At 37.9% G+C, this 24,695-nt stretch overlaps 1 protein-coding gene across 1 annotated transcript in view; it reads right to left on the bottom strand.

Moving 5' to 3' along the window:
* The window catches only part of LOC108392748 (cytidine monophosphate-N-acetylneuraminic acid hydroxylase), a 111,639-nt gene that overhangs the window by 51,818 nt on the left and 35,126 nt on the right, over positions 1-24,695 (bottom strand). Inside the window, exons 3-4 of the mRNA XM_036994427.2 lie at positions 4,818-5,021; positions 1,127-1,218 (exon numbers count right to left, since the gene is read on the bottom strand). Of these exons, the coding sequence (XP_036850322.1) occupies positions 1,127-1,218; positions 4,818-5,021 (296 nt within the window). The remainder of the gene's footprint in view (positions 1-1,126; positions 1,219-4,817; positions 5,022-24,695) is intronic.

The following is a 24,695-nucleotide window of genomic DNA, read 5'->3' as shown; positions in this document are numbered from 1 at the left end:
TTTGTGTGTGTGTGTGTGGTAAGAGAATGATTATTACTAACTCCCATTACTTCGCTGTAGGGTCAGTGTGAACGAGGGTAATATGACATAAATCACAGCGAGTGCCTAATACTACACCTGGCACACACTTAATAAACATTCTGGACTAGGCTTCAATTCTTAGACTGGCATTCAAGGCCCTCCTTGTGTTCTATAAGCCACTACTTCAGTGCTCAGACCCTATGCTTCAGCCAACTAAACTACATATTTGGCCTCAAAGATTTTAGCATCTTTAGTTGTCGCAGCTGTTCCCTCTACCAGTAATGTCTTCTTTCTCTTCTCTGTTTGATGAAATTTTGTCCATCTTTCAAAACCCAACACAAATACCATCTCTAGCATGAAGTTTCTTGTGATTCCCCCAACCAGATCAAATCTATTTTTTTATACCTATAACAGTCATTCTGTGCATCTAACACACTTTCAAGAATTGTCACAAGTAATTTTTTTCCACTGACGAAACACTATTTTAATAAAATTTATTATTATGACTAAGCCTTCTTACACATATTTATATAGCTTTTCTGAGTTGGGTGGGAGCAAAAAGTAGAAACGGAGCCAGTATACTGTGACCCAGATGTAAACTGTAGCCTCTTATCTATGTCAGAAAGAGCCATGGAATTTGAAGTATTTTATTTCACAGCCAAAATTGTGAAGTTTCATCATAATTGTCAGATGATTGTGTACATGAACATCTACCTTGTGTGTCTTCACAGACCCACTGTTTTCTAGTACATTGTATCTAAAAGACCTGTCAGAGCTGCCCTGGTCTTCGCTGGTCACAGGCTTGTCTTAATCACCACTTCATGTACCGTCATCTTATTTACATTGACTATACTTTACCCCTCTTTGTATCCAGTATGATGTTTACACACAGTAAGGTTTCAACAAATATTTGCTGAACAAATGAATGAAGGAATTTTTTGGAGAAATCTTCTGTTTAGAACTTTCAATGTTAATTATAGGAAAAAGACCACAGTTTAAGATTAAAATATACCCAGAGCTTCAAGGGAGGTTCGGAACAAGTTGACAAGAAGGACTGCAGTGACAGAAATAGCAGAATACGTATATAAATATTGATGGTATTTACCCAGTTCATCCTGACAGAAGCTGCTTGGAGGATTGACGTACTTCATGGTGCTCACGTCTAACTTCCAGTTGTGCTTTGTGCACTTAACACACCTTGATGAAAAATTGTACTTAGGTTGATGAAATGGCAAAAATAAAAAATCATCTTATTAGGCTTAAATGCATTATTTTGCAATGAATTAATTGGTTGAATATGAAATACATGAAAGGAAAACCATTAATTGCTAATACCCAAATACTCAAGTAGACTAATCATCAATAGGTGATTTTAAAAATGAAGATAAATTCCATGTCACCAAAAGACATGTGTTAGGGATCAACAGAGTCAATAGAATAAACTGATCTTTAGGGATGGCTCTCTTATAAAAGGAAAAGTAGGTAAGATCCAGTTGAGGCCAATACAAGGAAAGAATGTAGTAATAAATACTACATGTCTATGATCTATAATCACTCTACAATCCTTTCACCTGAGCATAATATACTACACCTAAGTTCAACTAAACTTTTCATTTTTCAAAGAGAAAAGATTTCCTTACAGTTTAAGATTTCAGAGCATGGTTACCAGATAAAATACAGAATGCTCAATTCAATATGAATTTCAGAGAAATAATGAATACTTTCTCAAATCACAATTTGTTTTAGTCCATCCTAACAGATTGTAAGTTTCTTGGAGACAGAAAACATGATATATGCTTATTCAGATATACAATATTATATTGGTTTTGGGTATAGAACATAGTGATTTGACACTTACCTACATTATTAAATGCTCACTCCGATAAGTGTAGTTACTGTCTGTTAACATAGAAAGATATTACTATAGCACTGACTATAAATGTAAGTATGTCTCAAACAATATTTGAGATATACTGAAAATGTGTTATTTATGTGTAATTCAAATTTAACTGAGTATTCTGCAACTTCATTTGCTAATTCTGGAAACTCTAATTCAGAATGAGAATCAGACTGCATCAAAACAGGATGCTTAGTAATTTCCCCCCCCCCCATTTCTTACTAGAGCGCTGAGGGGGGTGTTGTAATTAGAGATGGGGCATAAGCAGTTCTATTTCTTCTCTTTATGTTGGGTAGTATTTCTAGTGAAGCTTTTTTTTAGTAAAGAAGTTTTGGGTTTTTTTACAGATATGTCTCAAACCAGAAATACCAGATTTTTAAAACTAAAAATGTTTATTTTAATATATATGCAAATTGTGCTGATTTTTCAAAGCTTTATTATGTCTAGAGTTTTAAATGTCCTTTCCTAGCATTAAGGCAAAAAAAATGTATTCCACACTTCAATCTGTGGAGGATTATTTAGTCATTTCTCCTTTATCATCAATGAATAGCTAAAAACCTTTCAAAAATTAAGAGAGAGCATTCCAAACGCAGCCCTTCAGCTCGCTGGGCCAGCAAAGGGGAAATGTGGGGGGATCACATGTGATGATGGGCCACAGGTACACAGGAAGGAGGCAAAGCTTCACTTACAAGAGGGGTTGTGAAAGATTGTCAGACTTAAAACATAAAAAGCAGAGCTAATAAGAGCTGTGGATCTTGGCTATGTGCGAAGAAGAAAAGTGACTGAAGGACAGGATCACTGTTTTTTTATGTATCCTGGAAAAGAGAAATTGTTCAGGTGAACTGCTGCAAGAGACTCGAAGCAGAAGCAACTGGATTCAGAGAAGTGGATTGGGGTTTGCAGCGTCTGAGTCACCCTAGAAATGCAGTTTCAGGTATAAATGGTTGGGGAGCTGCACATGGGAATAACATGGGCAAATCTGGTTCCTCATATGCAGGAGAACTAAGAAAGTGTGATCTCCATGCTAGCCTGTCAACACAATAAGGTGAAACTAGAATCAATCAACCCCAAGACTTTGGGTAAAATAAAGAAAGGCCAGTCTGTGGCTGAGCAATCACTATGCTAAGAGGAGCAAGTTAGATGAAAAAATACTTTGAGTTCCTGTAAATAACCTCTGTTCCTAAGCTGCATAAAAAAACCCATGACAGAGCTATAATAACAGTAAACATTTAACAGAGTACTCATGTTATATGATGAGCATTCATCATATGCCAGATATTCTTTTAAGTACTTCAGGTGTTCAAAATTACTTTATCCTCTCAGCAACCAGACAAAGTAGGTAGTGTTTTCATCCTAACTTGACAGAGGAGAGATCAAGGCCCAGAAAGGCTAAGAAACTTGTTCAAGGTCACTGAGCTAGTAAGTGGCATGGTCAGACTTCTAAACCAGCCAGTCCATGAGGAATGATCCTGTTTTTAATCACTAAGCTGTAACACTTCCTCATATGACTGGCTAAGAGGACAACGTGTGAAACAGCTCACTAAAAAGAGAAAAAAAGAGAAGAAATGCAAGAGTCTCAAAACTGCAAAGTTAGATCTCAGTGTCCATGAGTGCCTGCAGAAGTTTACTAGTGACGAAACTCCCTATATCCATGGTTTCCCTAACTTGAGTTCACCAAGAAGATTCCCTTCCATGGGAATAAAAATGGGACTGTCAGCCAATTACAAAGAGCTTCTCCTAGAGTTGTCAGCTCTAAGTGTATCCCATGCAATACTTGGATCATATTTATACTAAAAATATATTTGTTGTTTATCTGAAATACAAATTGAACTGGGTGTCCTGTATTTTTATTTGCCTGATCCAGCAATCTTACCTAAGGAGCCAAGCAAGCTACAGATGCAACAGTGGTTACCACATAAAAATAAACAAATGTATAGGCTGAACCTTGAAACGAAGTATGCAGTGAAACAAATCTGAGTGCAGGTGTGAGAATGTTCTAGACTTGAGTGAGGTCTTCTATACAGCCATAGCAGGGAATTCTCAGACAGCTACCCAGCCCATTCTGAGTAAGCCAGCACTAAACTGATGACAAACAATGTGAGAAATCAGATTGACAACAGACTGGAAGGAAAAAGCCTGACATAGGAAGAACTAAAACCAGACAGGTCAAGTCAGGCTCACAAAAATCTTGAAAGGTGGGGTCAGCATAGCTCATGCATCGCAGGTGTTGAGATTCAGGCTGACAAAGCATGCCCGACTTAGAACCCACCCTGGCCCTGCCAGGCAGTGCTGTTATCTCTGTGGCAGTTAAAGACACAACAAAACAGTTTTGCCTTGGCATTGCTCTTGCACTGGGAAGGTGATCCACCTGCAGATTTAGTCAAGGGGCAGGGGAGAGGGATGCCAGGACCACCTCTTCCACGTAGTGCTCAGAAGAACCACTCCTCAGGGCAGGAGTGGTTGGGACTCTGTCGTTTTTGTTTTTCAATCACGACTGGGCTGCCAGGGAAATTCTATTTGCTCTCCAACAGGGTTTAGGAAAGTGCCACCAACCCTACACCCACACTTCAGGGTGAGTGGGAAGCCAAAAGGGGGCTTGGATCTTTGAATACAAACGCAGAGCTAAACACTCACACACACAGATACATGTACCCTAGTAATCTTACTGTTTCTCAAGCTAGGAATAAATTTTAAGTTGGAGTTCTTATGAGATAGAGGAAAATTAAATAAAGGTCATAAAATTTTGAGGTCAGAGAGATGACCCAAGTGAGCATAAGTAAAATTTACTAGAGGAAATAACTTGTTGATTGGGTCACTTAAAATTCCTAAATGAGCACATATCCTGCCAAAGGTAATTGTCAGAAGGTTCATCACTGAGAAAGCAAAGGACTCTCTGTACCTCCCATTCAGATCCTCGATATCCTTAATGAACAGGCCTCCTTGATGTCTGCACATATTCTTGCATGCCCTCAGGCACTTTTTATTCTTGTATAAGATGAAATCTTTGCCAGTACTGTTATTTCGGAAAAAGTTGATTCCTTCCTTGAGATTGGCAACTTCACGAGGTGACAGACACAACAGGATCTCAGTTGTTTGTTCAATGCTATGAAAGGGCAAACATTTTGAGAGGAAAGATTAATGTTAGGTTTTAAGAGAGAATCATTTGGAACTGACAGCTCAAAACTTGTTCCTGGCTTCCTGGCTACCTGATGGAGCACTTTCTCCCCGTTTTAAAGATGCACATCCTACTTGGTGAATGCTCATCTTTGCTTTTCCAGAGAATTTATGCCCCCCTCACTTGCCTGCCCATAGTCTGCCGTTGCCTCTCCTTGGGAACTTTGAAAGATCGGCAGTTGCTCTTTCAGCTTCTGTCGCTTATTTGTTCCCACAGCATGTTAGTCTGCTTGGGCAGAGAGGAAGTGGCCCCTGTTTGTTATCATTTCCGTTGATACTGTTTCCTCCCTCTACCACACTTCCCCTAGAAACCTGACCCTACATTCAGTTCTAAACACCCACTTTGCTCTCCTCGGCCTCCTGCTTTTGCATTAGGACCTCCTTCTGCCTGACATGCAGTTCCTTTCCTTTCACAATTCATTGTCACCCTTCAGATTCAAATACAACTCAATCATGCCGTCTTTGGTTAAGCCTTCAAATCTACCCCCAGATCAAGCCCAATACTCTTTAACATGCACTACCATTCTGAAGAACATTATAACCTACTACCTAGAACACTGTTCTGTTCACTTAAATGTACACAGTTTTGAAAATACTCTGTCTCTTCTCTATTTTTCCCTCTTCACTCCTTAGCCGACTGCCTATCGTGTGGTGTGTCTTTACTTGCTAGCTACTTAACAAATTAACCCTCCCAGTATATTCAACTTCAATGATTTATAAGAAGCTCCAGCAGAAAATGAAGCATTTGAACTTTCATGTTTTATCAAGGAAACTACAGATGTCACACTGCCCAAACTCCAATTTCTAAACAAACTCTCCTCTTTACAATGCAACTCTGAATTGTAATGGAATATAACTTTTGCCAAGAGGAGTTACAAAATATTTTTTGTATACCTGTGGTATGAACTCTGACTGCATGTTGTTTAATTTTAAGTACTCCAAAACATAAGAAGTTAAAATTCTCTTCACGTGTTAACTTAAAATTTATTTGGAGCTCAAGTATATTTGCAGCATTTTCACTTTCATTTTTAGAAGTCCTGTGAATTTTTAAACACGAACAAATTTAAGAAAATTGAAATCATAGCAAGCATATTTTCCAACCACACTGGTATAAAAATGAATGACTAATGGATCAAAGACCTGAATGTAAGTCATGAAACCATAAAATTCTTAGAAAAAAACATAGGCAAAAATCTCTTAGACATAAACATGAGTGACTTCTTCATGAACACATCTCCCCGGGCAAGGGAAACAAAAGCAAAAATGAAAACGTGGGACTATATCAAGCTGGAAAGCTTCTGTACAGCAAAGGACACCATCAATAGAACAAAAAGGTACCCTACAGTATGGGAGAATATATTCATAAATGACAGATCCGATCCGATAAAGGGCTGACATCCAAAATATATAAAGAGCTCACGCACCTCAACAAACAAAAAGCAAACAATCCAATTAAAAAATGGGCAGAGGAGCTGAGCAGACAGTTCTCTAAAGAAATTCAGATGGCCAACAGACACATGAAAAGGTGCTCCACATCGCTTGTCATAAGAGAAATGCAAGTTAAAACCACAATGAGATATCACCTCACACCAGTAAGGATGGCCACCATCCAAAAGACAAACAACAACAAATGTTGGCGAGGTTGTGGAGAAAGGGGAACCCTCCTACACTGCTGGTGGGAATGTAAATTAGTTCACCCATTGTGGAAAGCAGTATGGAGGTTCCTCAAAAAGCTCAAAATAGACATACCATTTGACCCAGGAATTCCACTTCTAGGAATTTACCCTAAGAATGCAGCAGCCCAGTTTGAGAAAAACAGATGCACCCCTTTGTTTATCGCAGCACTATTTACAATAGCCAAGATATGGAAGCAACCTAAGTGTCCATCAGTAGATGAATGGATAAAGAAGATGTGGTACATATACACAATGGAATATTATTCAGCCATAAGAAGAAAACAAATCCTACCATTTGCAATAACATGGATGGAGCTAGAGTGAAATAAGCCAGGCAGAGAGAGACAAGTACCAAATGATTTCACTCATCTGTGGAGTATAAGAACAAAGAAAAACTGAAGGAACAAAACAGCAGCAGAATCACAGAACCCAAGAATGGACTAACAGTTACCAAAGGGAAAGGGACTGGGGAGGATGGGTGGGAAGGGAGGGATAAGGGCGGGGAGAAAGAAAGGGGGCCTTACAATTAGCATGTGTAGTGGGGGGGACACAGGGAGGGCTGTACAACACAGAGAAGATGAGTTGGGATTCTGCAGCGTCTTACTAAGCTGATGAACAGTGACTGTAATGGAGTTTGTGGGGGGGACTTCCTGAAGGGGGAAGCCTATTAAACATAATGTTCTTCGTGTAATTGTAGATTAATGATACCAAAATAAAAAAAATTAAAAAAAATGAATGACTTACAAGAAGAAACCTGGAAAAAGCACAAACACATGGAGTCCAAACAACATGCCACTTAACAACTAATGGATCAATGAAGCAATCAAATTAAAAAAAAACTTTGACAACTGAAAATGAATTCACATTTCAAAATCTATGGGACATAGCAAGAGCAGTTCTGAGAGAGAAGTTTAGAGCAAATGTAATCCTCCTACATTGAATCAGGAACAAACAGAAAATCTGAACAGACTGATGATTAGTAATAAAATAGAATCAGTAGTCAAAATCTCCAAAAAATAAAAGTTCAGTATAAGACAGCTTCACAGGTAAATTCTACCAAATATTTAATATCTCTCCTTAGTTAATAACTATCCTTCTCTAACTATTTCATAAAGTTGAAGCAGAGGGAACACTTTCAAACTGCTTCTATGAGGCAAGCATTACCCTGATAGTGAAACCAAAGATTACAAATAAAGAGAAATAAGATAAAGACAAATATTATATAATTTCACTAAAATGTGGACTCTAAATAAACAAATGAACAAACAAAACAAAACATAAACTGACTCATATATATATATTAAAAAAACTGATGGTTGTCAGAGAGAAGGGAGTTAGGAGATGGATGAAATAAGTGAAGGCAGGTACATTCTTCCATTATAAAGTAAATGAGACCTGGAAATATAATATGCAGATAGGAAATATAGTCAATAATACTCTATCAACAGTGTATGGTGACAGATGGCAACTAGACTTACTGTGGTGACCATTACATAATACATATATATTTAAATCTGACATACATCTATATTTACACCTGAAACACACTATTACATACCAATTATTCTTTAATAACCACAAAATAAGAAAAAATGTGAATTACTATATTCATGCATGTATTTTATAAATGGTTAGTTTTTCCCAAAAGTAGACTTTTAAAGATATTATTGATGAATTTGATCCTATCAAAATCAGAAAAATAAAATCATAGTAAATTCTGGTTTTGTTATAAATAAAATATTTATACTAAAATGATGTGAGTTTTAATATCCCTGTTTTTCAATGTTTCAACATTTTTTTCAAATACACTCTCTTGAAAAAAACATTAAAATATAGAAAAACATTTATATGGGAGCACATGGTTTTCCTTTCATCTCAGATTTGGTGGTGTGGCATGACAGCATACCAACCTATTTTTAAAATGTTTATATTTTGTTTATTTTTTGGAGTTATATCTTTAATTTTGATTTTTAAAAATACTATGTTAAAATGATATTCATATTGATTACACTAATCTCACAGAGCCAGGAATCCTCTGGAGAGTTAAGTTCTGAGAAAAAGAGCTAGAAGGACAGATTCAAGATGGCGGTGTGAGAGGTGAAACAGAGAATTCCTCCCCAAACCACATATAGTGTGAATAGTTAATACAACTGGCTGTAAAACCGCAACAGGAAAGAAGGCTGCACCAGACTGCATAGAGACCTCAGGAACAGAGCAGACCTCATGGAAGAGGGTAACATATGAAAGCCTTGATCCAGGGGGACTTAAGCCCTTCCCCCACCCCAGCTCACCAGCAGGAGGAAGAGAAATGGAGTGGGGAGAGGGTGGAAGCCTAGAACTGCTGAACACCAGCCCTGGAGGTCTGCTTTGGAGGACAAACCTACATTGTGTGGTGCTCTGGAGGTTGGTGGGGTTGGGGAGCTGGGATAGGTGGAGTGCTTGAGAGACTGAGATTCTGGCCATTTATTGAGGACAGGATCCACTTCCGGTCACTCTGGGACAAAGGAAAGGCTGGCAGTCCAAGAAGCTTCCTAGCAGTGAAAGGGCTATTGAAGGGACGGGGTTTGCATAGAGCTTGCTACACTGGAGAAGGGAGAGGTGGCCAAGGTTGTCTGGGTGCACTCTGCCCAGCAGGTTGGGATCTTTGAGGAGCTTCAGCTGCTCCATGCCCCTGGATGCCTATTCATCTCCAAGGACCCTGATTCTGAAATGCAGCCTGCTGTACTTTCCTCCTGGTCTGCCAGCACCTGCTCACAAACCGGCAGCCACTGCACTGGGCAGGCCAGCCAGAGGGACTCCCTGCTGACAACAGCTAGAGAAACCAAGGTCAGAAGCTTATACCTGTGTGCTTGGTCCAGTGGCTCTGATACTGGAGACAGGCACTGCAGCCAGGAATCAGGAAACAGCTCTTTCCTCCCCACCCCTGCAGGAACCAGTGTCACTCCCCTACAACCCCCAACCTCAATCTAGGGGCTGAGCAGCTACAGAGAATAGAGCTTCAGGGCACTAGAGGGCACCACATAGAAATATGAAACGTCAAAGGAACCTGGTTCAGACCAAAATCTCACAAACCCCAGAAAAAGGAAAGTTTTTTTTTTTTTATTAAACTAACTATCCCCAAAGTCAATCAAGGGATAGACAAATACTACAGAATATGATACCTAATATATAAAGAATGGAGGAGGAAGAAAAAGGAAGAGAAAAAGAAAAGAACCTTTAGATTGTGTTTGTAACAGCGTATTGAGTTAAGTTAGACTCTTAGATAGGAAGAAGTTAATCTTGAACCTTTGCTAACCATGAATCTAAAGTCAGTGATGGCAATAAGTACATACCTATTGATAATCACCCTAAATGTAAATGGACTGAATGCACCAGTCAAAAGACAAAGAGTCACTGAATGGATAAGAAAATGAGACCCATCTATATGTTGCCTACAAGAGACTCACTTCAAACCCAAAGACATACACAGACTAAAAGTGAAGGGTTGGGAAAAGATATTTCATGCAACTAATAAAGAGAAAAAAGCAGGAGCTGCAGTACTTGTATCAGAAAAAATAGACTTCAAAACAGAGAAAGTCACAAGAGACAAAGAAGAACATTACATAATGATAAAGGGGTCAATCCCACAAGAAGATATAACCATTATAACTATCTATGCTCCCAACACAGGAGCACAAACATATGTGAAAGAAATACTAACAGAATTAAAAGGGGAAATAGAATGCAATGCATTCATTCTAGGAGACTTCAACACTCCACTCACTCTAAAGGACAGATCAACCAGACAGAAAATAAGTAAGGACACAGAGGCCCTGAACAACACCCTAGAACAGATGGACCTAACAGACATCTACAGAACTCTACACCCAAAAGCAACAGGATACACATTCTTCTCAAGTGCACATGGAACATTTTCAAGAATAGATCATATACTAGGCCACAAAAAGAGCTTTAGTAAATTCAAAAATATTGAAATTGTACCAACCAGTTCCTCAGACCACAAAGGTATGAAACTAGAAATAAACTATGCAAAGAAAAAGAAAAATCCTACAAGCACATGGAGGCTCCACAACATTCTCCTAAATAACCAATGGATCAATGATCAAATAAAAACAGAGATCAAGCGATATATGGAGACAAATTACAACAATGATTCAACACCACAAAATCTGTGGGACGCAGCCAAGGCTGTGCTAAGAGGAAAATATATTGCAATACAGGCCTACCTCAGGAGAGAAGAACAATCCCATATAAGCAGTCTAAACTCACAATCAATGAAACTAGAAAAAGAAGAACAAATGAGGCCCAAAGTCAGTAGAAGGAGGGATATAATAAAGATTAGAACAGAGGTAAATAAAATAGAGAAGAATAAAACTATAGGAAGAATCAGTGAAAGCAAGAGCTGGTTCTTTGAGAAAATGAACAAAATAGATAAACCCCTAGCCAGACTTATCAAGAAAAAAATACAGTCTATGCACATAAACAGAATCAGAAATGAGAAAAGAAAAATCACTATGGCACCACATAAATACAAAAAGAATAATTAGAGAATACTATGAAAAAGTATACGCTAACAAACTGGATAACCTAGAAGAAATGGACAACTTTCTAGAAAAATACAACCTTCCAAGGCTGACCCAGAAAGAAACAGAAAATCTGAACAGACCAATTACCAGCAACAAAATCAAACTGGTAATAAAAAAATGACCTAAGAACAAAACCCCTGGAGCAGATGGCTTCACCACTGAATTTTATCAAACATTTAGTGAAGACCTAATACCCATTCTCGTTAAAGTTTTCCAAACAGTAGAAGAAGAGGGAATACTTCTAAACTCACTCTACAAGGCCAGCATCACTCTAATACAAAAACCAGGCAAAGACACCACAAAAAAAGAAAATTAGAGAACAATATCCCTGATGAACATAGATGCAAAAATACTTAACACAATATTAGCAAACTGAATTAAAAAATACATAAAAAAAGATCATCCACCATGATCAAGTAGGATTTATTCCAGGGATGCAAGGATGGTACAACATTCAAAAATCCACAAACATCATCTACCACATCACCAAAAAAAAGGACAAAAACCACAGGACCCTCTTCATAGATGCGGAAAAAAGCATTTGACAAAATTCAACATCCATTCATGATAAAAACTCTCAACAAAATGGGTATAGAGGGCAAGTGCCTCAACATAATAAAGGCCATATATGACAAGCCCACAGCCAACATCATACTTAACAGTGAGAAGCTGAAAGCTTTCCCTTTAAGATCGAGAACAAGACAAGGATGCCCACTTTCTCTACCTTTATTCAACGAAGTTCTGGAGGTCCTAGCCATGGCAATTAAACAATACAAGGAGATAAAAGGCATCCAAATTGGTAAGGAAGAAGTTAAAATGTCCGTTTGCAGATAACATGATACTGTACATAAAAAACCCTAACGAATCCACTCCAAAATCTGAATTCAGCAAAGTTGTAGGATACAAAATTAAAACACAGAAATCTGCGGCATTCCTATACAATGACAATGAACTAACACAGAGAGAAATAAGGAAAACAATTCCATTCACAATTGCATCAAAAAGAATAAAATACCTAGGAATAATCCTAGCCAACAAAGTGAAAGACCTATACCCTGAAAACTACAAGACACTCTTAAGAGAAATTAAAGAAGATACCAATAAATGGAAACACATCCATGCTCATGGATAGAAAGAATTAATATTGTCAAAATGGCCATCCTGCCTAAAGCAATCTATAGATTCAATGCAATTCCTATCAAAATACGAACAGCATTCTTCAATGAACTAGAGAAAATCATTCTAAAATTCATATGGAATCACAAAAGACCTCAAATAGCCTAAGCATTTGTGAGACGGAAGACTGAAGCTGGGAGCATTACACTCTCCAACTTCAAGCTCTACTGCAAAGCCACAGTAATCAAGACAATTTGGTACTGGCACAAGAACAGAGCCACAGACGAGTGGAACAGAATAGAGACTACAGACATTAACCCAAACATATATGGTTAATTAATATATGATAAAGGAGCCATGGACATACAATGGGGAAATGACAGCAGCTTCAACAGCTGGTGTTCACATAACTGGACAACTACACACAAAAGAATGAAACTGGATTGTTGTTTAACCCCATACACAAAAGTAAATTTGAAATGGATCAAAGACCTGAATGTAAGTCATGAAACCATAAAACTCTTAGAAGACAACATAGGCAAACATCTTCTGAATATAAACATGAGCAACTTCTTCCTGAACGCATCACCTAGAGCAAGGGAAACAACAGCAAAAATGAAATCATGGGACTACATCAAACTAAAAAGTTTTTGTACGGCAAAAGAACATCATCAACAAAACAAAAAGGCATCCTACAGTATGGGAGAATATATTTGTAAATGACGTATCTGACAGGAGTTAACATCCAAAATATATAAAGAACTTACACACCTCAACACCCAAAAAGAAAATAAGCTGACTAACAAATGGGCAGAGGATATGAAGAGACGGTTCTCCAAAGAAGAAATTCATATGGCCAACAGGCACATGAAAAGATGCTCCACATCACTAATCATCAAGGAAATACAAATTAAAACCACAATGAGATATCACCTCACACAAGTAAGGATGGCCAGCATCGAAAAGACTAAGAACAACAAATGCTGGCGAGGATGCGGAGAAAGGGGAACCCTCCTACACTGCTGGTGGGAAGGTAAGCTAGTTCAACCATTGTGGAAAGCAATATGGAAGTTTCTCAAAAAACTAAAAATAGAAGTACCATTTGACCCAAGGAATCCCACTCCTTGGAATTTACCCAAAGAATACAACTTCTCAGATTCAAAATGACATATGCACCCCTATGTTCATCACAGCACTTTTTACAATAGCCAAGATATGGAAGCAACCTAAGTGTCCATCAGTAGATGAATGGATAAAGAAGATGTGGTACATATACACAATAGAATACTATTCGGCCATAAGAAAGAAACAAATTCTATCATTTGCAACAACACAGATTGAGCTGGAGGATATTATGCTCAGTGAAATAAGCCAGGCAAAGCAAGGCAAGTGCCAAATGATTTCTCTCATTTGTGGAGTATAACAATGAGGCAAAACTGAAGGAACAAAATGGCAGCAGACTCAGAGACTCCAAGAAGGGACTAGTGGTTACCAAAGTGGAGGGGTGCATGAGGGTGGGTGGGGAGGGAGGGAGAAGGGAATTGTGGGGTATTATGTTTAGTACACATGGTGTGGGGGATCACGGGGAGAACAGTATAGCACAGAGAAGGCACATAGTGGATCTGTGGCATCTTTACCACACTGATGGACAGTGACTGCATGGGGTATGGATGGGGACTTGATAATATGGGTAAATGTAGTGACCACGTTGTTTTTTTCATGTGAAACCTTAATAAGAGTGTTTATCAATCATACCTTAATAAAAAGTAATTAATTAATCAATTACTTAAGTAATTGATAAACAAGACCTAACTACAGGTTGTCTATAAGAAACCCATTTTAAATATAAAGATGCACGTACATTCAAAGTAAAAGAATGGAGATATAATGCCACGGTAACATTAATAAAAAGAAAGTGTGCCTAATTTCAGACAGAGCAGACTTCAGAATTAAATGCTGCTTTTCAGTAAGTAAAATTATAAGGAATAAAAAGGGGCAGGGTCATAATCAAATTTCCAGAAAGTTTTTCTTTTGTTTACAGAATAAGTTTTGTAAACTTATTCTAAAACTTACTTGAAAATACAGAAGGCCAAAAAGAGATAAAATATTCTTAAAGAAGAACAAGATAAGGCAGGATTTGCCCTATCAAATATCTAGACTTATTGTGAAGTTACAATTATTAAGATAGTGTAGTGCTAGCTCAATGACAGATAAAATACATCAAGCTAAGAAAGGACTGGAAACAAACCTACATAAACAGTAATAGCTGATAAGTAAGTGACACTTCAGATCAGTGGAGAAAGGATAAATTTTCCATATATATTGCTGAAACAGTTGGGCAACCATATTGGAAAAATTAATTGGACTACTGCCTATATTTTAGGCAAAAGTCAGTTCAAGGCAGATAAAGAATTTACATTTAAAAGGCAAACAATAAAGATTTTGAAAAATAATGTAGGAGAATATCTTCATGATGTAAGGGTGGGATGGATATTTTTTTTCAACAAAACACAAATAAGCACTATCCAGAAAGAAAATTGTTACTATTTTAGACTTTATTAAAAGAACAACATGATCATCCAAAGATATCATAAAAGAATGAAAAGACAAGCCCCCAAATGAGATATATACAACACATGCATAACAAAGGACTTCTATGCAGAATATATAAGAACTACAAATCAATAATAAAAATATAGATAATGTGAGGTGGAGCCAAGATGGCAGCATGAGTAGAGCAGTGGAAATCTCCTCCCAAAATCACATATATTTTTGAAAATACAACAAAGACAGCTCTTCCTAAAAGGGAGACCAGAAGACACAGGACAACATCCAGACCACATCCACATCTGCGAGAACCCAGCGCCTGGTGAAAGGGGTAAGATACAAGCCCCAGTCCAGCAGGACCCGAGTGCCCCACACCACAGCTCCAGGCAGGAGGAGAGGAGTCAGAGCAGGGAGGGAGAGGGAGACCAGGACTGCTAAACAGCCAGCCCTAGCCATCCGCAACAGAGCGCAGACACAGTGCATGTGTGGGGTCCTGGATAATAGGGAAACAGGATAGTAAGACCTGTGAGTAGATCCCCAAAGCCAGTGCTCTGGGGCACAGCAGCAGGGAATCTGGGGCACTCTGGGCACACTAACCCCCTGGGCAGCAGGGAGCATGGAGGCCCCTCATGGAGATAAATAGCCTCCCGGCCGATCCCCTTCCAACACGGATCCACCATATCGGAGCAGCAGCCTGAGGCAGGCCATGCCCACAGCAACAGCCGAGATAAACTCCATAGTGGCCGGGCAAGAATCAGAAGCCCTGTCTGCACATAGCTGCCCAGCACAAGCCACTAGAGGTCGCTGTTCTCCCAGGAGAGGAAGGCCACAAACCAACAAGAAGAGAAGTTCTTCCAGCCATCACTCGTGTCAGCTCTGCAAACTATCTCTATTGCCATGAAAAGGCAAAATTTCAGGCAGACCAAGATAATAGAGACAACACCTGAGAAGGAGACAGACCTAACCAGTCTTCCTGAAAAAGAATTCAAAATAAAAATCATAAACATGCTGACGGAGATGCAGAGAAATATACAAGAGCTAAGAGATGAAGTCTGGAGGGAGATCACAGATGTCTGAAAGGAGATCACAGAAGCAAAACAAACTCTTGGAGGATTTATAAGCAGAATGGATAAGATGCAAGAGACCATTGAAGGAATAGAAACCAGAGAATAGGAACGCATAGAAGCTGACACAGAGAGAGATAAAAGGATCTCCAGGAATGAAACAACATTAAGAGAACTGTGTCACCAATCCAAAAGGAACAATATACGTATTATAGGGGTACCAGAAGAATAAGAGAGAGAAAGAGGGATAGAAAGTGTCTTTGAAGAAATAATTGCTGAAAACTTCCCCAAACTGGGGGAAGAAATAATCGAACAGACCATGGAAATACACAGAACTCCCAACAGAAAGGACCCAAGGAGGACAACACCAAGACACATAATAATTAAAATGGCAAAGATCAAGGACAAGGAAAGAGTTTTAAAGGCAGCTAGGGAGAAAAAGGTCACCTATAAAGGAAAACCCATCAGGCTAACATCAGACTTCTCATCAGAAACCTTACAGGCCAGAAGAGAATGGCATGATATATTTAATGCAATGAAACAGAAGGGCCTTGAACCAAGGATACTGTATCCAGCACTATTATCATTTAAATATGAAGGAGGGATTAAACAATTCCCAGACAAGCAAAAGTTGAGGGAATTTGCCTCCCACAAACCACTTCTACAGGGTATTTTAGAGGGACTGCTCTAGATGGGAGCACTCCTAAGGCTAAACAGATGTCACCAGAGAAAATAAAATCACAGCAAATAAAGCAGACCAACCAAATACTAACTAAAGGCAAAAAATAAAATCAACTACCCACTAAAAGCAGTTAAAGGAAACACGAAAGAGCACAGATTAAAACAACCAACATATAAAGAATGGAGGAGGAATAAGAAGGGAGAGAAGAAAAGAATCTCCAGACAGTGTATGTAACAGCTCAATAAGCGAGTTAAATTAGGCAGTAAGATAGTAAAGAAGCTAACCTTGAACCTTTGGTAACCACGAATCTAAAGCCTGCAATGGCAATAAGTACATATCTTTCAATAGTCACCCTAAATGTAAATGGACTGAATGCACCAATCAAAAGACACAGAGGAATAGAATGGATAAAAAAGCAAGACCCATCTATATGCTGCTTACAAGAAACACACCTCAAACCCAAAGACATGCACAGACTAAAAGTCAAGGGATGGAAAAAGATATTTCAGGCAAACAACAGAGAGAAGAAAGCAGGGGTTGCAGTATTAATATCAGACAAAATAGACTTCAAAACAAAGAAAGTAACAAGAGATAAAGGACACAACATAATGATAAAGGGCTCAGTCCAACAAGAGGATATAACCATTCTAAATATATATGCACCCAACACAGGAGCACCAGCATATGGGAAACAAATAGTAACAGAACTAAAGGGGGAAATAGACAGCAATGCATTCATTTTAGGAGAGTTCAACATTCCACTCACCCCAAAGGATAGACCCACCAGACAGAAAATAAGGACACAGAGGCACTGAACAACACACTAGAACAGATGGACCTAATAGATATCTATAGAACTCTACATCCAAAAGCAACAGGATATACATTCTTCTCAAGTGCACATGGAACATTCTCCAGAATAGACCACATACTAGCCCACAAAAAGAGCCTCAGTAAATTCCAAAAAATTGAAATTCCACCAACCAACTTTTCAGAACACAAAGTTATAAAACTAGAAATAAATTCTACAAAGAAAACAAAAAGGCTCACAAACACATGGAGGCTTAATAACATGCTCCTAAATAATTCATGGATCAATGAACAAATTAAAATAGAGATCAAAGAATATATGGAAACAAATGACAACAACAACACAAAGCCCCAACTTCTGTGGGACGCAGCAAAAGCAGTCTTAAGAGGAAAGTATATAGTGATCCAGGCGCACTTGAAGAATAGTGCCCCAAATGAATAGTCTAACATCACAATTATCGAAACTGGAAAAAGAAGAACAAATGTGGCCTAAAGTCAGCAGAAGTAGGGACATAATAAAGATCAGAGAAGAAATAAACAAAATTGAGAAGAATAAAACAATAGAAAAAAATCAATGAAACAACCAAGAGCTGGTTCTTTGAGAAAATAAACAAAATAGATAAGCCTCTAGCCAAACTTAGTAAGAGAAAAAGAGAATCAACACATATCAACAGAATCAGAAATGAGAATGGAAAAATCACGACAGACTCCACAGAAATACAAAGAATTATTAAAGACTAGTATGAAAACCTATATGCTAACAAGCTGGAAAACCTAGAAGAAATGGACAACTTCCTAGAAAAATACAACCTTCCAAGACTGACCAAGGAAGAAATACAAAAGTTAAACAAACCAATTACGAGCAAAGAAATTGAAACGGTAATCAAAAAACTTCCCAAGAACAAAACCCCCCGGGCCAGACAGATTTACTTTGGGATTTTGTCAGACATACAGAGAAGACATAATACCCATTCTCCTTAAAGTTTTCCAAAAAATAGAAGAGGAGGGAATACTCCCAAACTCATTCTATGAAGCCAACATCACCCTAATACCAAAACCAGGCAAAGACCCCATCAAAAAAGAAAATTATAAACCAATATCCCTGAAGAATGAAGATGCAAAAATACTCAACAAAATATTAGCAAACCGAATTCAAAAAAATATCAAAAGGATCATACACCATGACCAAGTGGGATTCATCCCAGGGAGGCAAGGATGGTACAACATTCGAAAATCCATCAACATCATCCACTACATCAACGAAAAGGACAAAAACCACATGATCATCTCCATAGATGCTGAAAAAGCATTTGACAAAATTCAACATCCATTCATGATAAAAACTCTCAGCAAAATTGGTATAGAGGGCAAGTACCTCAACATAATAAAGGCCATATATGATAAACCCACAGCCAACATCATACTGAACAGTGAGAAGCTGAAAGCTTTCCCTCTGAGATCGGGAACAAGACAGGGATGCCCACTCTCCCCACTGTTATTTAACATAGTACTGGGGGTTCTAGCCACGGCAATCAGACAAAACAAAGAAATACAAGGAATCCAGATTGGTGGTGAAGAAGTTAAACTGTCACGATTTGCAGATGACATGATATTGTACATAAAAAACCCTAACGACTCCACTCCAAAACTACTAGAACTGATATCGGAATACAGCAAAGTTGCAGGATACAAAATTTACACACAGAAATCTGTGGCTTTCCTATAAACTAACAATGAACCAATAGAAAGAGAAATCAGGAAAACAATTCCATTCACAATTGCATCAAAAAGAATAAAATACCTAGGAATAAGCCTAACCAAAGAAGTGAAAGAACTATACCCTGAAAACTACAAAACACTCTTAAGAGAAATTAAAGGGGACACTAACAAATGGAACTCATCCCATGCTCGTGGCTAGGAAGAATTAATATCTTCAAAATGGCCATCCTGCCCAAAGCAATCTACAGATTTGATGCAATCCCTATCAAATTACCAGCAACATTCTTCAACGAACTGGAACAAATAGTTCAAACATCCATATGAAAACACCAAAGACCCTGAACAGCCCCAGCAATCCTGAGAAAGTAGAATAAAGTGGGGGGGGGGGGATCTACTTCAAGCTCTACTACAAAGCCATAGTAATCAAGACAATTTGGTACTGGCACAAGAAGAGAGCCACAGATCAGTGGAACAGATTAGAGACTCTAGACATTAACCCAAAGATATATGGTCAATTAATATTTGATAAAGGAGCCATGGACATACAATGGGGAAATGACAGTCTCTTCAACAGATGGTGCTGGCAAAACTGGACAGCTGCATGTAAGAGAATGAAACTGGACCATTGCCTAACCCCATACACAAAAGTAAATTCGAAATGGATCAAAGACCTGAATGTAAGTCATGAAACCACAAAACTCTTAGAAAAAAACATAGGCAAAAATCTCTTAGATATAAACATGAGTGACCTCTTCTTGAACATATATCCCTGGGCAAGGAAAACAAAGGCAAAAATGAACAAGTGGGACTATATTAAGCTGAAAAGCTTCTATACAGCAAAAGACACCATCAATAGAACAAGAAGGTACCCTACAGTATGGGAGAATATATTTGTAAATGACAGATCCAATAAAGGCTTGACGTCCAAAATATATAAAGAGCTCACATGCCTCAACAAACAAAAAACAAATAATCCAATTAAAAAATGGGCAGAGGAACTGAACAGACAGTTATCCAAAAAAGAAATTCAGACGGCCAACAGACACATGAAAAGATGCTCCGCTTTCCTAATTATCAGAGAAATGCAACTTAAAACCACAATGAGATATCACCTCACACCAGTAAGGATCACCACCATCCAAAAGATAGACAACAACAAATGTTGGTGAGGGTGTGGACAAAGGGGAACCCTCCTGCACTACTGGTGGGAATATAAATTAGTTCAACCATTCTGGAATGCAGTATGGAGGTTCCTCAAAATGCTCAAAATAGACTTACCATTTGACCCAAGAATTCCACTTCTAGGAATTTACCCTAAGAATGCAGCAGTCCAGTTTGAAAAAGACAGATGCACCCCTATGTTTATTGCAGCACTATTTACAATAGCCAAGAATTGGAAGCAACCTAAGTGTCCATCAGTAGATGAATGGATAAAGAAGATGTGGTACATATATACAATGGAATATTATTCAGCCATAAGAAGAAAACACATTTACCATTTGCAACAACATGGATGGAGCTGGAGGGTATTATGCTCAGTGAAATAAGCCAAGTGGAGGAAGAGAAATACCAAATGATTTCACTCATCTGTGGAGTATAAGAACAAAGGAAAAACTGAAGGAACAAAACAGCAGCAGAATCGCAGAACCCAAGAATAGACTAACAGTTACCAAAGGGAAAGGGACTGGGGAGGATGGGTGGGTAGGGATGGATAAGGGGGGGGGAGAAAGGGGGTATTATGATTAGCATGCAGAATGTGGGGGGTGGGAGAAAGGGGAGGGCTGTGCAGCACGGAGAAGACAAATAGTGATTTCACAACATTTTGCTATGCTGATGGACAGTGACTGTAATGGGGTTTGTGGGCGGGGGGACTTGGTATAGGGGAGAGCCTAGTAAACATAATATTCTTCATGTAATTGTAGATTAATGATAACAACAAAAAAGAGAGAAAGAAAAGGGGTATTACTCCCTGATAGGATAAAACTAACTGCAAATCAACGATTAATGCATGCATTACATATCCTTAATTTTTATCTTTTAAAGGGTGTCAGATGATCAGCCATGGAAGTACATTTTTCTAATATTCCTTTCTCTTAAAAAAAAAGCAGTTCCTGTGTGGTGATCTCCAATAGGTTCTTCATAATGGTATAAAGGCCATATCAAAGTGTGGGCAAAGGGTTTGCTTGTGTTTACACAGAGGATCAAAGCCTAATTTGGCTACCCAGAAAACGAATTAAGATATGATATGAAGAAGAACTTCCAACATCAACATCCTCTGGAAGAGTCATTCCAGAAGATGATCGTCAAAAAACTTCAACAAAGATCCTGGCGCTGTTGCAGTTGTAGCTGCATCCATCCCACCGTCTCCTGGACTTGCCATTGGAATGAAGAAGGAGATATCTAAGCTGACCTGTGCATACAGTAAAACAACAAATTTGACTGGATCTATACTGTCGGAACTCAACCAAGAATTAGGAGAAGTGCATGTTGCAGTGCTCCAAAATTGTGCGACTGTAGACTATCTACTGTTAAAAGAACATATGGGATGTGAACAGTTCCTAGGAATGTGTTGTTTTAATTTGTCTGATTTTTCTCAAACTATTCAAATTGAGTTAGACAATATCCATCATATCATTGATAAGTTTTCACAAATGCCTAGGGTGCCTAACTGGTTTTCTTGGTTTCACTGGAGATGGCTGGTAATTGTAGGTCTGCTTTGGTTATGTAACTGTATTCCTGTTATGTTAATGTGTGTGTGCAATTTAATTAGTAGTTTAAAACCTATACATGCTTATGTTACTCTATAAGGAGATATGTCAAAGAAATAATCAATCTTCCCATGTTTTCTTCCGTCTGCTACTTCTATAACTTTTCTTCTTCCTTCCTAATTACAACCCTTTAGTAGAATTTGTGCCTCATATTGCAAATTAGCGAGTATCATAATTCCTCCAAGTGGTAAAGATACCTCGAGACAAGTGCTGGGCATAGAAGCCACAGAGCATAAATCTGCAAAGAAGTAAAAAGCTAACCTTTTCAAACAACATGGCTTCTCTCTCACTTACCAACTTTACATTTCCCTGTATGGCCCCGGAAGATGACTGGTTAGCCAGAGACGGGTAAGATTCCTCAAGGGAGGAACAACCTAAGACAGGCACAGTCACAGGGGGGCCATCAGGTGAGAAATTGGGGATCAACAGAGGTGAAGCTTAGAACCTCACCCCCCCTGTGTTGAGAGAAATCTTCTGCATCCGTGGATGTTTTGTTGCCCTTGTCTAGCCTGGATTAATACTTAGTCCATAGGCACACACCTGATCATCTACATTAACCCTCTTACAGCACTAAACTATGTTTTCTACCTTTATCTTGCATCTACCTACCACTTCAGCATTTTATTAAAATAATAATAATAATAATAATAATAAGAGAGAAATGTGGGATTCACATATAAATCAAGTATAAAAATCAAAACAATAATATCTGACTTGATTGTTTATAGTTCATGATGCGTGATCAAAACCGAAAGTTTCTGTGATGACTGCCCTTGCACTGTTTACCATGTAAGAACTTATTCACTATGTAAGAATTTGTTCACCTTGTAAGAACTTGTTCGTTATGCTTCAGAAGATTGGAGACTGTTGAGAATTAGGCTTGGGGTTGATTAATGATTGTGCACTGAGTCCCCTATACAGAATTTTATTGTTTTTAACAACCATTTGATCAATAAATATGAGAGATGCCCTCTCAAAAAAATATAGATAGATAGATAATGTACAAGAAAAATGGGCAAAATTTTTGGATGGGCACTTCACAAAAGAGAATATCTAAATGGTCAATAAGCAAACAGAGCGGTTTCAACTTCGCAGTAATTGGGGAAATGAAAATTAGAACCACACTGAAATACCACTATACCTAACCAGAATAACTAAAATTAAACTAACTGAAAATGCCAAGTGTTTATAGGTGGTAATGGAAACTCTCATATGTTTTTCATGGTTCAGTCACATTGGAAAACTGTAGCATTCTCAAGTATGAAAATACACATACACTGTAGCTTAGCAATCCTACTTTTAGCAAGTCTCGACACTAGAGAAATGTACATGTACACGTGACACATGTACAAGGATGTTCATCACACATTATTCATTTAGCTCCAAATTGAAAACAATCCAAATGTTCATCAATAATAAAATGATAAAGTGTATATTTACATATTATGTAAGTAAATTATAATAGTGGAATATAATACAAACAAATAAATTAAGACTACTTAATAAAAATATATACCAGTACTCACACATAACTTGGGTAAAAAGATAAACTACACATACATGCACATACAAATGTGCCCACACACAAATATATGCAATGTGATTCCATTCAAATACCATTCCTAAACAGGCAACTAAAATATATTGCTTATGAAAATGAGAAAAATGTTACAGAAATCAGAGTATTACATATCTTTGGTGGGGAGAGAATTATAATAAGGGGCACATGACAAGGCATGAAGCTAAAGCAGAACATAAAGGGAAATTGCTTTAAATGTCTACATTAGAAAGGAAGAAATCTTAAATCAGCAATCTAAACCTTTAAATTTAGATCCAGAAAAATAAAAGCAAACTAAGGCAAGTAAATGAAAGAAAATGATAACAATTACATTGGAAATTAATGAACCAGAAAACAAAAATAGCAAAATGAAACCAAAAGTTGGTTCTTTGAAAAGATCAGCAAAACTGTCAAATGTTTAAGTAGACTGACCAAGAAAAAGAGAGAAATCATAGACTACAAAAATCAGGAATGATAGAGGAGACATTACCACCAATCTTACAAATATTAAAAATATTATAAGGGAATACTATGAACAACTATATGCCAGCAAATAAAATACTTAGATAAGGTGGGCAAATTCCTAGAGCAACACAAATTGCCAAAACTTATTCATGAAGAAATAGAAAATTTGAATAAACCTTTGACAGGTAAAGAGATTGAATTAGTAATTTGAAATCTTTCCACAAGAAAAGCACAGGCCCAGATGGCAACACTGAAGTCCACCAAACATTTAGAGAAAAATGAGTATCAATCCTCCATAAGCAATTCCAAACCAAGGTGTGTTTAACATAGAAATGTAACATTGATTATAGATTATATCTGAAAATCAATAAATCTAATATGCCCATATTAATAGAGTAAGATATAAAAACCACATGATCATCTCAAAAGACACAGAAAGAGCATTTGACAAAAATCCAACACTCTTGATTAAAAAAATATCACTCCACAAACTAAGAACAGAAGTGAATTTCTTCAACCTGATGAAGTGTATCTACAAAAAAACCCATGCCTAACATTATTCCTGATGGTGAAACTCCGGACACTGTCCCCTAGGACCAGGAATGAGACAAG

Source organism: Manis javanica, chromosome 16 (assembly GCF_040802235.1).
Source record: "Manis javanica isolate MJ-LG chromosome 16, MJ_LKY, whole genome shotgun sequence".
NCBI classification, from domain to species: Eukaryota; Metazoa; Chordata; class Mammalia; order Pholidota; family Manidae; genus Manis; species Manis javanica.
This window is presented reverse-complemented; position numbering and strand designations above follow the sequence as displayed.